Below are 14,773 nucleotides of genomic sequence, written 5' to 3' on the forward strand. Positions count from 1 at the left end.
GTATATATTACACCCCCAGGTAAGAAACTAGGACACACACAGTATATATTACACACCCAGTTAAGGGACTGGGAGACACACAGTACATATTACACGCCCAGTTAAGGGACTGGGAGACACACAGTACATATTACACGCCCAGTTAAGGGACTGGGAGACACACAGTACATATTACACGCCCAGTTAAGGGACTGGGAGACACACAGTACATATTACACGTCCAGTTAAGGGACTGGGAGACACACTGTACATATTACACGTCCAGTTGAGGGACTGGGAGACACACAGTACATATTACACGTCCAGTTAAGGGACTGGGAGACACACACTACATATTACACACCCAGTTAAGGGACTGGGAGACACACTGTATATATTACACGTCCAGTTAAGGGACTGGGAGACACACACTACATATTACACACCCAGTTAAGGGACTGGGAGACACACAGTATATATTACACCCCCAGTTAAGGGACTGGGAGACACACTGTACATATTACACGCCCAGTTAAGGGACTGGGAGACACACTGTACATATTACACGCCCAGTTAAGGGACTGGGAGACACACTGTACATATTGCACGCCCAGTTAAGGGACTGGGAGACACACTGTACATATTACATGTCCAGTTGAGGGACTGGGAGACACACAGTATATATTACACCCCCAGTTGAGGGACTGGGAGACGCACTGTACATATTACACGCCCAGTTGAGGGACTGGGAGACACACTGTACATATTACACGCCCAGTTGAGGGACTGGGAGACACAGTACATATAATTGTGAGCAATCCGGGGCAGGAGGAACTGGTACAGAATGGACTGAACAACTCACTGCATTAAAGCTATTGTCCTCGTCTGCTCACCTCACCTTTAGTTCCTTTGCCAATTATCTTAAATCTGTGTCCGTCTGGTTACCGACCCTCTTGCCACTGGAAACAGTTTCTCCTTATTCTATCAAAACTCTTCTTGTTTTTGAACATCCCTGTTAAATCTCCCCTTAACCTTCTCTTAAAAGAAAAACCATCCCAATTTCTCGAGTCGGCATTTGTAATTCAACTCTCAGCCGCTGCACTCGCCTTGTAAATCACACTGCACCCTCTCTAATGTCTTCACATCCTCCCTAAAGTGTGGGACCCAGAATTGGACACTGTCGTCCAACTGGGGCCTAGCAAGTGTTTATAAAGGTATGCCATAACTTCCTTGTTTTTATATAAGGACATTTTTCCCCCTCCTGGATTTTGTCCAGTTGGTACGGAGCCCTGAACCTGATCTGTGTAGCACCCTTACAGACCGAGGGCACCGTCAGCCCGTCGGTCTGGGTTAGATTGGAACTCTGATCATTGAGGTGAAGGGGCAACATTCTCCCCCACTCTCACATGGGGTGTGGGGGGGTCTGCGCATCCCCCCTCACTCCCTTATGACACCCCAGGATAATGGGGCACCCATACTACCCACAGCCAACACCAGTCACTCTGTCTGTCTGTCTCTCTCTTCGCAGGTCTGCGCCCCATTGGATTATACCAATCACATGGCAATCAAGAACCACAATGAAGCTCTCCGTTGTTTCACCGTCTTGGGTAAGAGCGTCTTGGGCTGTGCTTGGGAATCTTCCCCGCGTCACCACCTCCATGGGTGGCTCTATCTCACCTCTGGGTCAGAAGGTCATGGTTCATGACCCATCCCAGAGACTTGAACCCAGAATCCAGGCTAACCCCCTCAGCGCAGTACTGAAGGAGTGCTGCACTGTCTGAGGTGCCGTCTTTTGGATGAGACATCAAACCAAGGGCTCGTCTGCCCCCCATCAGGTGGATGTAAAGGATTCCATGGCCACTAGTTTGAAGAGGTGCAGGGGAGTTCTCTTCACTGTCTTGACCAATATTTACTTCTGAACCAACTGGCCATTTACCGCATTGCTTTTTGCGGGATCTTGCTGTGCGTAAAGTGGCTCCAACGTTCCCTACATTACATCAATGACTACACTTTTTAAAAAAAAAAGTATTTCATTGGCTGTGAAGTGTTTGGGATGTCCTGAGGTTGGGAAAGGTGCTATAGAAATGCAAGTTTGTTTATTCATAGCATGGTTGATAAACTAGAGGGAGAACAGTGCGAGAGAGAAGAGGCCAGCGGGTGAGAGGGAGAAAAGATTTAGCACTTGTGTCTAGGCTGAGTCACTCCTTTTAGAATTCAGCTTGTTACGCGCTGGCTCAAACACAGGAATTACTGCTCAATAAAAGACTGAAGTCCATCCAGTTCACCTACTACCTCGATAGTCCCAGGATACAATGATGATGGAGTTGTTAATGAATCGCAGTGATCCATCTCTATCAGAGTCTCCAACAGACCCAGGCATGTGGTGAGGAAAACCCCTAGGGATGGAGAGCTTTGCGAACCAGAGGTCCAAACTTCCCCGAGCTACACTGCAGTCTACTCTGCCCGTTGGGGACAACCAAAGCGTTCTCAGCTGCCGATGGTTGTAAATCAGAGACGAGGGTAGAGGTTAGGTTCAGCACTTGGTAGCCGGGGCAGCATTGACTGGTGATTTATCTCTTTTTCTCTCAGCTCGAGCTTACACCGACCGACTCATCGCTTTCCTCCTCCAGAAGCTGGAGGTCAACAATGAGCGAACTCGCATCGGGACGCTGACTGTGCTCAAACACCTCATCAACTCCATCTGTATGTAAAACAGTCGAGTGCAGCAACACACAGCTGGTAACCGGCGTCAGGGCCATGTGCCTGCTGGGGAGGTGGCACCGTCAAGGTGTCAACCATGGCTCAGGGTGGGGGTGGAAACACGCACTCGCCACTGATTCAGAATGTCCTGAATTCAAGTCCCATTCCAGAGACTTGACAAGGCTCAGAGGGTCAGTGCTGAGGGAGCGCTGCACTGTCGGAGGGTCAGTGCTGAGGGAGCGCTGCACTGTCGGAGGGTCAGTGCTGAGGGAGCGCTGCACTGTCGGAGGGTCAGTGCTGAGGGAGCGCTGCACTGTCGGAGGGTCAGTGCTGAGGGAGCGCTGCACTGTCGGAGGGTCAGTGCTGAGGGAGCGCTGCACTGTCGGAGGGTCAGTGCTGAGGGAGCGCTGCACTGTCGGAGGGTCAGTGCTGAGGGAGCGCTGCACTGTCGGAGGGTCAGTGCTGAGGGAGCGCTGCACTGTCGGAGGGTCAGTGCTGAGGGAGCGCTGCACTGTCGGAGGGTCAGTACTGAGGGAGCGCCAGGGGAACGCCTCACTGTTGTGGGGCACTGCAGATGGAGTGCTGCACCGTCGGAGGTGCAGCGCTGAGCGCGACATGAAGTAGAGACCACATTTGCCACCTTGGGGTTGGGGGAGGTAGGATATTGGTTTGGTGGGGAGTTAAAACATCCCATATCTTTGGATAAAGAGCAGAGGAGTTCATCCCAGTATCCTGGCGAATGTTTATCCCTTAACCAACATCACAAAAAGATTTTTTTTTTACTTCATTACTGTCTGGAGCCTTGCATGCAAATTGACTGCCACATTTCCTACAACTGTGAATACACTTCTAAAGGGCTCCTTGGTTGTGAAGTGTTTTGACACATCCTGAGGTGGTGAAAGGAGCTCGTACAATGTCACTGCCTACTTCTCTGCTTTTTCCCCTTCTCCATCCAGGATCAGCAGGGCTCAGCACAGTCCACAGCTGCTGGACCCGCTCGAGTCAGCAAGCTCCTCAATCCTGGGCCTCCCAGGTTACGCCTGACTCAGTCCTACTGTGGGCATGGATACAGTGAGGCGAGGGGGAATGGGCAGGGAGGGTTAGAGTGCAGCCTTCTTTAACAATAGATATGAAGGATGGTGGATTTAATTTCTATTAAATTAACCATTAATTGCTATACTGGGTGGAATTCTGTGGAATTGTTGATAGGTAGGTTTGGTGTGTTGTTTAGTTGTACGTTGAGGTGTTAAGTGTGGCCTGTCGCTTTAAGCTTGCTGCTGTGGCGCCCCCTTTGGAAGGAGGTCAAAATAGGCATGTCCTGTGGTCAGTTGGAGGCTAATTGCTGCAAGGAGTTACCCGTAGATGGTGGCTGCTTGAAAGCTGAGTCCTGCTGATTGGCAAATCTGCGTCAGCCAAACCAGCAGGAAATGATTGTCTTCCTCTCTTTTTAAACAACATACTTTTGAGACTTTGAAATGTGACAGTCATAGGCAGGATTTTTATTATCTCCCATGTTCCATCTTTGCAGCTTCACAACTAGAGAGCAAGAAGCCTCTGATACTGACTGGCATGAAGCTCACGATGCAGGACAGCAACAACAAGGTAACCCGCGTACTTAACCCTTTGAGTGCTGAGTGACCTTGGCCTATAAAGCTACACGGGCAAGAGGAGGCCATTCAGCCCCTCAATCCTGTTCAGCCATTCAGTTAGATCATGGCTGCTCTGCACCTCATCTACATTTACCCGTCATTGCCCCGTATCCCTCGGTACCCTGAAACCCAATAAAAATATGTTCTCAATCCTAAAAGCTCCAGTTGAGCCCCAGCATCCACAGCTTTTTTTTTTGGGTGGAGGGTGGGGGGAGTTCCAGATTCCCACTCCTCTTTATGTGAAGAAATGCTTCCTGACATCAACCCTGAACGGTCTGGCTCTAATTTTAAGGTTTTGTCCCCTTGTTCTGGATTCCCTCCACCAGAGGAAATAGTTTCTCTCTATCGACCCTATCCGAATCCCTTTATCATGCTAAATGCCTCGATCCAATCACGCCTCAACCTTCTAAACTCCAGGGAATACAAAAAAAAAAGTTGTGTTTCTCTCTTTAAAAACATATGAAATCCAACTATCTCCCTTCGCCCTCCACTTCCGGAATGTGTGAAGAATGAGGGGTGGCTATATAAAATAAACGAATTTTAAACAAGAGTGCAAGGATGGGGGGAGGCCTGGGTGTGTGTGTGTACACAAATCTTTGAAGCTGGCAGGACAAGTTAAGGCTGTGTCTTTTTTTAAAAAGCATATGGAATCTGTGGCTTTATAAACTGTGACAAGGAGTACAAAACCAAAGAAATTATACAAAATCTTTATAAATCACTGGTTAGGCCGCAGACGGAGTATTCTGCTCAACTCAAGACACTGTGCTTTAGGAAGTATGTCAAGGTTTTGGAGAGGGTGCAGAAGAGATTTACTAGAATGGTTCCAGGGATGCGGGACTTCAGTTAATGTGGAGAGACTGGAGAAGCTGGCATTGTTCTCCTTACAGCAGAGAAGGTTAAGAGGAGCAAAGTAAAAGCAGCATACTGCAGATGCTGGAAATCTGAAATAAAAAGTGCTGGAAATACTCAGCGGGTCTGGCAGCATCTGTGGAGGGAGAAGCAGAGTTAACGTTTCAGGTCAGTGACCTTTCATCAGACGCGAGACGTTAACTCTGCTTCTCTGTCCACGGATGCTGCCTGACCTGCTGAGTATTTCCAGCACTTTTCGTTTTTATTTCAGGTTAAGAGGGGAATTAATAGAGGCGTTTAAAATCATGAAAGGTTTTGATAGAGTAAGTAATATTTCCAGTGGCAGGAGGGTCGGTAACCAGAGGGCACAGATTTAAGATAATTGGAAAAAGAACCAATGGGGGAGATGAGAATTTTTTTTCACGGTGCGTTTTGGTGATCGGGGATCTGCTGCTTGAAAGGGCGATGAAAGCAGGTTCAATAATAACTTGGAAAGAACTATCCAGTTATTTATTCAAGTATTTTTTCCGATTCCCTTTTCAAATAGCTGGTCCAGATACGATGGGCCGAATGGTTTCTTATGCTGTATCATTCTACAAACCTAAACTGAGATAGATAAATACCAACTGCAGAGTGAAATCGAGGCTGACTTTCCAGAATGATTTCCTTGTCCTCTTGTCCCCATTTCTTCACTGCCTCGTCCAACCCAATCCCATCGTGATTCCTTCCCGCTTTTCCCCATTTTCCCCTGGTGTTGTTGATGTCCTCTTTAGGGCAAAGCGCTCAGAAACGCTGACCCTCTCCGTTGATTGCCATGACGACCCTTGCTCCCCTCGACGACCGCAATATTGGTGTGAGATTTCTTGGTGAAAGTGACAGCTGTTTCTCTCTCTCTCTCTCTCTCTCTCTCGGCAGGTGAAGCGGATGGTGGCACAGGTGATCAGTGCCATGGCCCACCACAATTACCTGGAGCTGGAGGGAGGGGAGTTGATGGTGGAATTCATCATTCGGCAGTGTGCGCTGGCCTGTGAACTGGGGGTACGAACCACTGCCAATTCCTGCTGAACTTGCAGTTATACAGGGCCTTTCACAGTCTCAGGACATCCCCTTATTGCCCATGTTGTTACAGTAGGAAAGGTGGCAGCCAATTTGTACACAGCAAGATCCCACAAATAGTGTGGTTGAAATGACTAATATACGTTTAATGGAGTCACTGTAGGATGTTTTACACAAATGTAAGAGGGCAGGTGGAGCCTCCGAGTTTAGCATTCCATTGAAAAGATGGCCCGGCCGACAGTGCTGCAACGCCCCCCCCTCCCCCACCCACCCCACAACACCTGGATGGTTGTGAATCAGTTGACCTGGGGGACAGGGGAGGGAGGGAAAGTTACTAAAACTGGCCTCATCTGCTCGAGGGCAAATGAGGGGGTCAAATCAACCCAGAACCATCACATTGCATTTCACATCCCACTGAGCACTGCTGGTCACCGGTCCAGACCTGGATTAGCTTCAGCTCACTCGTCCTCTCTCGCTTCGCTCCTTCTCTCTTTCCCCCCCGCTCCTCCCACCCCCACCCACCCCAGCTCCTTCCCCCCCCCCCCCCCCCACCACCCCCCAGCTCCTTTTCTCCCCCCCCCCCCCCCCCCAAACCCCCCGTCCGCAGCTCCTCCTCCTCCCCCACCAACCCCACGTCCGCAGCTCCTTCCCCATCCCCTAGGGTTTACATTTTAATATACTGGAGTGTTTTATTTTTGCGATTGCTACGTTGATCCTGAGGGTCTGTTTAATAATCAGAACCTCCTCACCTCTTCTCCAGACACCCAAACCTCGCAGCTACGACCCAGACGAGGTTACGGACGAGAATCTGAGGAACATGTGTGACAACATCCTGAACCTGCTGACCACCACCGTGATGAAAATGGAGGATGTCAGTAACTTGCTCCTTTTCATTTCGTACAAATTTGTTTAAAAGATAAATTACATTTCCACAGACACTTCAAACCCTCAGGATGTCCCCAAGCATTTTACAGTCACTGAATTTACTTTTGAAGTGTACTCACTGTTGCAATAGGAATAGCAGCAGCCAATTTACACACAGCAAGATCCCACAAACAGCAATGAGATGGATGACCAGAAAATTTGTTAGATTAATGCTTTAATGGGCAGCGGAGAGAACGCCCCTGATTTTCCAATAGTATTGTGGGACTGTTTTTATGTTCGTCTTCGGGGGCAGATGTGGCCTCAGCCTAAAGATGAGACATCCAACACTGACCTCTGACAGTGCATCACTCCCTCGGTGCCCACCCTCCGAAGGCGAGGCCCTTCCTCGGTGCCGGTTCACCGGCGCGGACAGGTTATGTGCTCACATCTCGGGCGTGGGAGTTGTACCGTTGACCCTCTGATTCAGGCGAGTTTGAATCGAGGCTGAAACTAAGTTGTCCAATCCTAGCTCCACTATTGCTGCCCCCTGTAGGCTGAACTCTGCAGAGGTCACGGAGTTTGTTGCTCATTCCCCATTGTCCCTCTCTCTCTCTCTCTCTCTCTCTACAGGTTCTGTGGCCTTTCCTGCTGCAGTTTGTGACCCCAGTGCAGTACCTCAATGCCCTCGCTCCCGTCTGTCGCAGTCTGGCGTATCTGGGAGCTAAGAAACAGCAAACCAACAGCAAAGGATTTCTGCTCGACTACCAGGAGAGAGGTTTGTGCATTGGGAATTGTAATGTGATTATATCTGGATGAGATCTGGTGATATCCTGCTCATCAGTTAGTTCACCCATAATCTACTGAGTTACTCGTTCATTCTGACAATGAAATCCTTACCTGCCCTGGGAGCGTTTGATGGGACAGTATAGAGGGTGCTTTACTCTGTATCTAACCCCGTGCTGTACCTGCCCTGGGAGTGTGTGATGGGACAGTATAGAGGGTGCTTTACTCTGTATCTAACCCCGTGCTGTACCTGTCCTGGGAGTGTGTGATGGGACAGTATAGAGGGTGCTTTACTCTGTATCTAACCCCGTGCTGTACCTGTCCTGGGAGTGTGTGATGGGACAGTATAGAGGGTGCTTTACTCTGTATCTAACCCCGTGCTGTACCTGCCCTGGGAGTGTTTGATGGGGACAGTGTAGAGGGAGCTTTACTCTGTATCTAACCCCGTGCTGTACCTGCCCTGGGAGTGTTTGATGGGACAGTATAGAGGGAGCTTTACTCTGTATCTAACCCCGTGTTGTACCTGTCCTGGGAGTGTGTGATGGGACAGTATAGAGGGTGCTTTACTCTGTATCTAACCCCGTGCTGTACCTGTCCTGGGAGTGTGTGATGGGACAGTATAGAGGGTGCTTTACTCTGTATCTAACCCCGTGCTGTACCTGCCCTGGGAGTGTGTGATGGGACAGTATAGAGGGTGCTTTACTCTGTATCTAACCCCGTGCTGTACCTGCCCTGGGAGTGTGTGATGGGACAGTATAGAGGGTGCTTTACTCTGTATCTAACCCCGTGCTGTACCTGCCCTGGGAGTGTGTGATGGGACAGTATAGAGGGTGCTTTACTCTGTATCTAACCCCGTGCTGTACCTGCCCTGGGAGTGTGTGATGGGACAGTATAGAGGGTGCTTTACTCTGTATCTAACCCCGTGCTGTACCTGCCCTGGGAGTGTGTGATGGGGACAGTATAGAGGGTGCTTTACTCTGTATCTAACCCCGTGTTGTACCTGTCCTGGGAGTGTGTGATGGGACAGTATAGAGGGTGCTTTACTCTGTATCTAACCCCGTGCTGTACCTGCCTTGGGAGTGTTTGATGGGACAGTATAGAGGGTGCTTTACTCTGTATCTAACCCCGTGCTGTACCTGCCTTGGGAGTGTGTGATGGGACAGTATAGAGGGTGCTTTACTCTGTATCTAACCCCGTGCTGTACCTGTCCTGGGAGTGTGTGATGGGACAGTATAGAGGGTGCTTTACTCTGTATCTAACCCCGTGCTGTACCTGCCTTGGGAGTGTGTGATGGGACAGTATAGAGGGTGCTTTACTCTGTATCTAATCCCGTGTTGTACCTGCCCTGGGAGTGTGTGATGGGACAGTATAGAGGGTGCTTTACTCTGTATCTAACCCCGTGCTGTACCTGCCCTGGGAGTGTGTGATGGGACAGTATAGAGGGTGCTTTACTCTGTATCTAACCCTGTGCTGTACCTGTCCTGGGAGTGTTTGATGGGACAGTATAGAGGGTGCTTTACTCTGTATCTAACCCCGTGCTGTACCTGTCCTGGGAGTGTTTGATGGGACAGTATAGAGGGTGCTTTACTCTGTATCTAACCCCGTGCTGTACCTGCCCTGGGAGTGTGTGATGACGAGTTGTAATAGTTTTCTGTTCCCAGAACATCTTCCCTCAATGAACATGCAAAGTCTGGGAGCCAATAGTGAATAAAACTCCAGGGCTTGTTTCAGGAAAATCTCAGCCTTAAAGTGACGGGCAGAGATCGATTTGCCAACATACAGTTTAACAGATTAGATACAAAGTAAATGGAGTCACTTTTTGTGGGTTGAGTTCTTTGTGAAATATTTCACGGTGGGAAGTACAAACTCTGTTTAATGTGAAACATGCGATGCTACATTTATATTTTTATTTGTTTCCTCCTTTCTTTAGATCTGCCCAAACCCGAGGCCTTGCTGACCCGGCTGATGGTGAGTTGATGTCTCTAAGTAGGCACCCAGTGCGATAGCTACTGGCCTGGTGTTTCTGCAGGCTGTGTCTTTAGTTCAGTGTCGAGCTTGCTCCCACAGTAAGCTGAACACCCTCTGAGGTGTTGCTGTCCGATTGAGGGACGGGGTTTGTGCTCTGATTCCTATGTAATTTGAGTATCTTGCTGGTAGTCACCGTTTTTTTTAATGGGATGTAGGCATCACTGGATAGACCAGTATTTATTATCCATCCCTAATTGCCCTTGAGAAGGTGGTGGTGAACTGCCTTCTTGAACCGCTGCAGTCCATCTGACGTAGGTACACCCACAGTGCTGTTAGGAAGGGAGTTCCAGGATTTTGACCCAGCGACAGTGAAGGAACGGCGATATAGTTCCAAGTCAGGATGGTGTGTGACTTGGAGGGGAACTTGCAGGTGGTGTTCCCATGCATCTTCTGCCCTTGTCCTTCCTAGTTGGTAGAGGTCGCAGGTTTGGAAGGTGCTGTCTAAGGAGCCTTGGTGCGTTGCTGCAGTGCATCTTGTAGATGGTCCACACTGCTGCCACTGTGCGTCGGTGGTGGAGCAAGTGATTGGCACCTCATCCACAAACAATCAAGCGGACTGCTTTGTCCTGGATATTGTTGAGCTTCTTGAGTGTTGTCAGAGCTGCACCCAACCAGGCAAGTGGAGAGTATTCCATCACACTCCTGAGGTGTAGAGGAAATGAAGGACCTTGGAGTGAATGTTCACAGATCCCTGAAGGTAGCAGGACAGTTCGATAAGGTGGTTAAGAACACATATGGAATCCTTTCCATTATTAGCCGAGGTATAGAATACAAGAACAGGGAGGTTATGCTGGAACTGTGTAACTCATTGGTTAGGCCACAACTTGTGTACTGCGTGCAGTTCTGGTCACCTCATTACAGGAAGGATGTAATTGCACTAGAGAGGGTACAGAGGAGATTTACGAGAATGTTGCCAGGACTGGAAAAATGCAGCTATGAGGGAAGATTGGATAGGCTGGGGTTGTTCTCCTTGGAACAGAGAAGGCTGAGGGGAGATCTGATTGAAATATACAAAATTTTGAGGGGCCTGGATAGAGTGGAGGTGAAGGGTCAATTCACTTTAGCAGAGAGATTAGTGACGAGGGGGCATAGATTTAAAGTGATTGGTACAAATATTAGAGGGGAGATGAAGAATGTTTTTCGCCCAGAGGGTGGTGATGGTCTGGAACTCACTGCCTGAAAGGGTAGTTGAGGGAGAAACCCTCAACTCATTTAAAAGCAGTCTGGATATGCACCTCAAGTGCCGTAATCTGCAGGGCTTCGGACCAAATGCTGGAAGATGGGATTAGACTGGGTCGATCGTTTTTCAGCTGGTGCAGCCACGATGGGCCAAGTGGCCTCTTTCTTTGCCATAAACATTCTATGATCCACGTTGTTTGTTACTTGGTCCAAGAACTCCAAAAATTTAGTCAAACATGATTTCCCTTTCATAAAACTATGTTGACTCTGCCTGATTATATTGAGATTTTCTGAGTTCCCCGCTGTAACCTCCTTAATAGATTCCAGCATTTTCTCCTTGTCTTCCAGGAGAGGCTAAGTGGATGTTTAATCAGCCTGGCAATTCCCCAGTCTACACCCTGTGTGATAGTGCAGCAGTCAGGATCACTCTAACCCTGCTTTCCTCCTGTCTCTCCTAGGTGGTATCTTCGTTTCCGTACAGGGGGAGGGGTCGAGGAGTCCCTGCGCTGAGGTTACTGCAGGTCGCGGCTCCCATCGTCCACCCCCGAGTGGTGCAGATTTGGGCAGAGGAGATTCCCCCACTCATTCGACACTTGGAAGGTACAAGTCTCCGGAATGCTGAGGCACTCCATTGTTTAAAAAGGATGGGAGAGAGAAACCAGCAAATGCTGGAGCTCCCGCTCTATCATCAGGTGTGGGAGGTAACTGGACTCTGTCTTGGTTTGCAGCAGAAGCATAGGCACTTGTTTGAGGTAATGAAGGGAGCTGCCTAACTGGGGAGGAGCTGGGTCAGGATCGTGGGGGTCGTAGAGACTCCACCTTTACAGCAACATGAGCTGCGTGATCGGGGCAGGAGTGGAAAGAGATGCACACACAGGAATGACATTGCTGCTCTTGGTCAGGAGCTTGTGGATTCCCCAGGACATTATCTAGGCTGGCAGTCCGTGTGGTTTCTGTCCAATGCTTCAAACAGAGGGCCCTGCTGTGATGCTGATTAATTGGCAAAAGAGTCAGAGAGGGAGATGTGGAGAAATGTTTATTACACAGCGAGTTGTTATGCTTTGGAATGTGCTGTCTGCAAGGGCAGTGGAAGCAAATTCAATCGGGGAATTGGATAAATAACTATGTAGGAGAAAGATTGACAGTGTTGTGGAGGAAAGAGCAGGTGAGTGAGATTAAGTGAAACCTGCTGCTCTTGTTTTTGTGCCAATGTTTTTCCTTTTATATTTGGACATCACCATTTCAATGGGAATGGAACTGATGGATTGCTCTTGGGAGAGAGGTATAGACTTGTTGGGCCGAATTGCCCCCTGCTATGCTGTAAATTACTCCAAAACTCTTTCAAAGAGCAAGCGCAGGCACGATGGGCTGAATGGCCACCTTCCATGCTGTGAAATTCTAAGGGGAAGAAGATCCATCAATGCTGGCGGAAGAAAAGCAGGGAATTCTCCTGGAGATTTGGCCAACATCCTTCTCTCAACAAGCTGACAGCTGTATATAGCCGTGTTTGTGCTGGCCGTCCATTTCAAAAGAAAGACAGACTTGCAATTCTATAATGCCTTTTGCAGCCACTGGACGTCACAAAGCATTTTACAGCCAATGAAGTACTTTTGAAGTGTCATCGCTGTTGTAATTTAGGAAATGTCACAGCTGGAAAAGTCCCCAACTCCCCTGCTCTTCGAAACAGTGGCCGTGGAATCTTTTACGTCCATCTGAGAGTAACCCGGGCCTTGATTTATAGTCTCACCCGAAAGATGGCACCTCCAACCGTGCGGGCTGCACTCCCTTGCCACGTACCTCTGATGGTGTGGGCTGCGCTCCATCACCGCACACCCTCTGACTGGCCGGGTGCCGCTCCCTCACTGTGCACCCTCTGACGGTGTGGGCTGCGCTCCTTCACCGCGCACCCTCTGACCGGCCGGGTGCCGCTCCCTCGCCACTGCACTGGATTGATTGCCTTGGTTATAAGCTCAATTCTGTGCTGTGGGCCTTGAACCTAAGCTGCCACTGAGCCATGTCTGATGCTGTTACATAATGCTGAAAGTATGGTATTGTATTGGAACTGTTTAGAGAGAGTCAGATTAAAAATTGTTGTTTCACTCCTCTTGTAAACCACCACCCTGATCAGCAAGGGGTTGGAAGGTTATCGGGAGTAGGTGGAAATGTGGAGTAATCCGTTCAGCCATGAACTTATTGAATGCTGGAGCAGGCTTGAGGGGCCGAGTGGTCTACTCCTGCTCCTAATTCATATGATTGGTCCTCATTATTGTGATGTGAGCGTTGCTGGCAGTTTGTCCATCCCTAGATGCCCTAAATAGGTGTTGGTTGTGTTTCTTTGGTGTGATTTGAAACAACAGAAAAGATAATGGGATCTTTAATCAAAAATGTAATAGAAAATATCTAGAAACCAAAACTATAATAAAGAGCAGTCAGCATGGTTTCCAAAAGGGAAGGTCAGACTTGACCAGCCCTATTGAATTCTTTGAAGAATTAACAGGGTAGATAAGGGTAATGTCGTAGATGTAATATATTTGGCTTTTCAAAAGTCTTTGTTAAGGTACTGCATGTTATAATGACTAAGGTCAGAACATTTGGAGTCAGAGGACAAGTGACAGAATTGATAGCAAGTTGGCTACAAAACAAAACTAGAGAAGGGAGTTACAGGCAATTCCACAGACTGGCAATGGTGGGAAGTGATGTTCCACAAGGATTGGTGTTGGGATTATTGTTCACCATTTACAGGAACGATTTGGACTTGAGAACTGGAAGTACAATTTCAAAATTTGAAGATGATACCAAATTGGGGTGTAGTTCGTACAAAGGACGATTGTGACAAAGTACAGGAAGACGTTATCTGTAGAATGGACATTAGCAAATGAACTTCAATATTGCTAAGTGTGAATATGGTACTTTTTGATAGGAAGAATAAAAGTGACACACAGTCTTTGGAAAAAAAAGTTATGAAAAGTAGCAATGCCAGTTAATAAGGTCATTTAAAAAAAGGCAAACAATGCATTGGGGTTCATTTTTAGAGGAAGGGAATTGAAAATCAGAGAAGTTATGTTAAACTTTTACAGAACTTTGGTTAGACCACACTTGGAGTACTGCGAACAGTTCTGGGGCTGTTCTCCTTGGAGCAAAGGAGATTACTGGAGATTTGAGAGGGGAAATGAAGAGGAAAATAAAACTGGCAAAGAGAGAATGAGAATAGAATGGTAGTCAACATAAAAGGGAACCCAAAAATCTTCTACCAGCATGTAAATAGAAAGCGGATAGTAAGAGATAGAGTGGGGCCTATTAGGGACAAAGACGTAACTAATGCTCAGAGGCACAGGACTAGGCTAGAATACTTGATGACTATTTTGTATCAGTGTTCACTAAGGAAGAGGAATCTGGCAAAATATCGGTAGAAGCGGAGAGAGCAGAGGCAATGGAAAGGGTTAAAAAATTGAGGGGTGTGGTACTAAAAAGGCTGGCTACGCTAGTGCTGTTGGGGAGGGTTTAAACTAGCTTGTCGGGGATGGGAACCTGAGGGGTAGCTCAAATTGGAAGGAAGTAAAGCTGGTAACAGGAGGTAGAAAGTAACAAGTGACATTAGAAGACGGGCAAACCAAAGGCGAGCATCAACTAGGCTTAGAATACAGAATAATGTCAAGAAGACAAGGTTAAGGGCACTCTACCAAAAT

At 48.2% G+C, this 14,773-nt stretch overlaps 1 protein-coding gene across 1 annotated transcript in view; it reads left to right on the forward strand.

Moving 5' to 3' along the window:
- Positions 1–13,966, forward strand: part of LOC137358997 (maestro heat-like repeat-containing protein family member 1) — a 58,142-nt gene extending 44,176 nt beyond the window's left edge. Inside the window, exons 10-18 of the mRNA XM_068025142.1 lie at positions 1,508–1,586; positions 2,569–2,682; positions 4,208–4,281; positions 6,093–6,215; positions 6,994–7,104; positions 7,728–7,872; positions 9,811–9,848; positions 11,546–11,687; positions 13,899–13,966. Of these exons, the coding sequence (XP_067881243.1) occupies positions 1,508–1,586; positions 2,569–2,682; positions 4,208–4,281; positions 6,093–6,215; positions 6,994–7,104; positions 7,728–7,872; positions 9,811–9,848; positions 11,546–11,687; positions 13,899–13,966 (894 nt within the window). The remainder of the gene's footprint in view (positions 1–1,507; positions 1,587–2,568; positions 2,683–4,207; positions 4,282–6,092; positions 6,216–6,993; positions 7,105–7,727; positions 7,873–9,810; positions 9,849–11,545; positions 11,688–13,898) is intronic.
- Positions 13,967–14,773: the final 807 nt, after the last annotated feature.

Source organism: Heterodontus francisci, unplaced genomic scaffold (assembly GCF_036365525.1).
Source record: "Heterodontus francisci isolate sHetFra1 unplaced genomic scaffold, sHetFra1.hap1 HAP1_SCAFFOLD_1636, whole genome shotgun sequence".
NCBI classification, from domain to species: Eukaryota; Metazoa; Chordata; class Chondrichthyes; order Heterodontiformes; family Heterodontidae; genus Heterodontus; species Heterodontus francisci.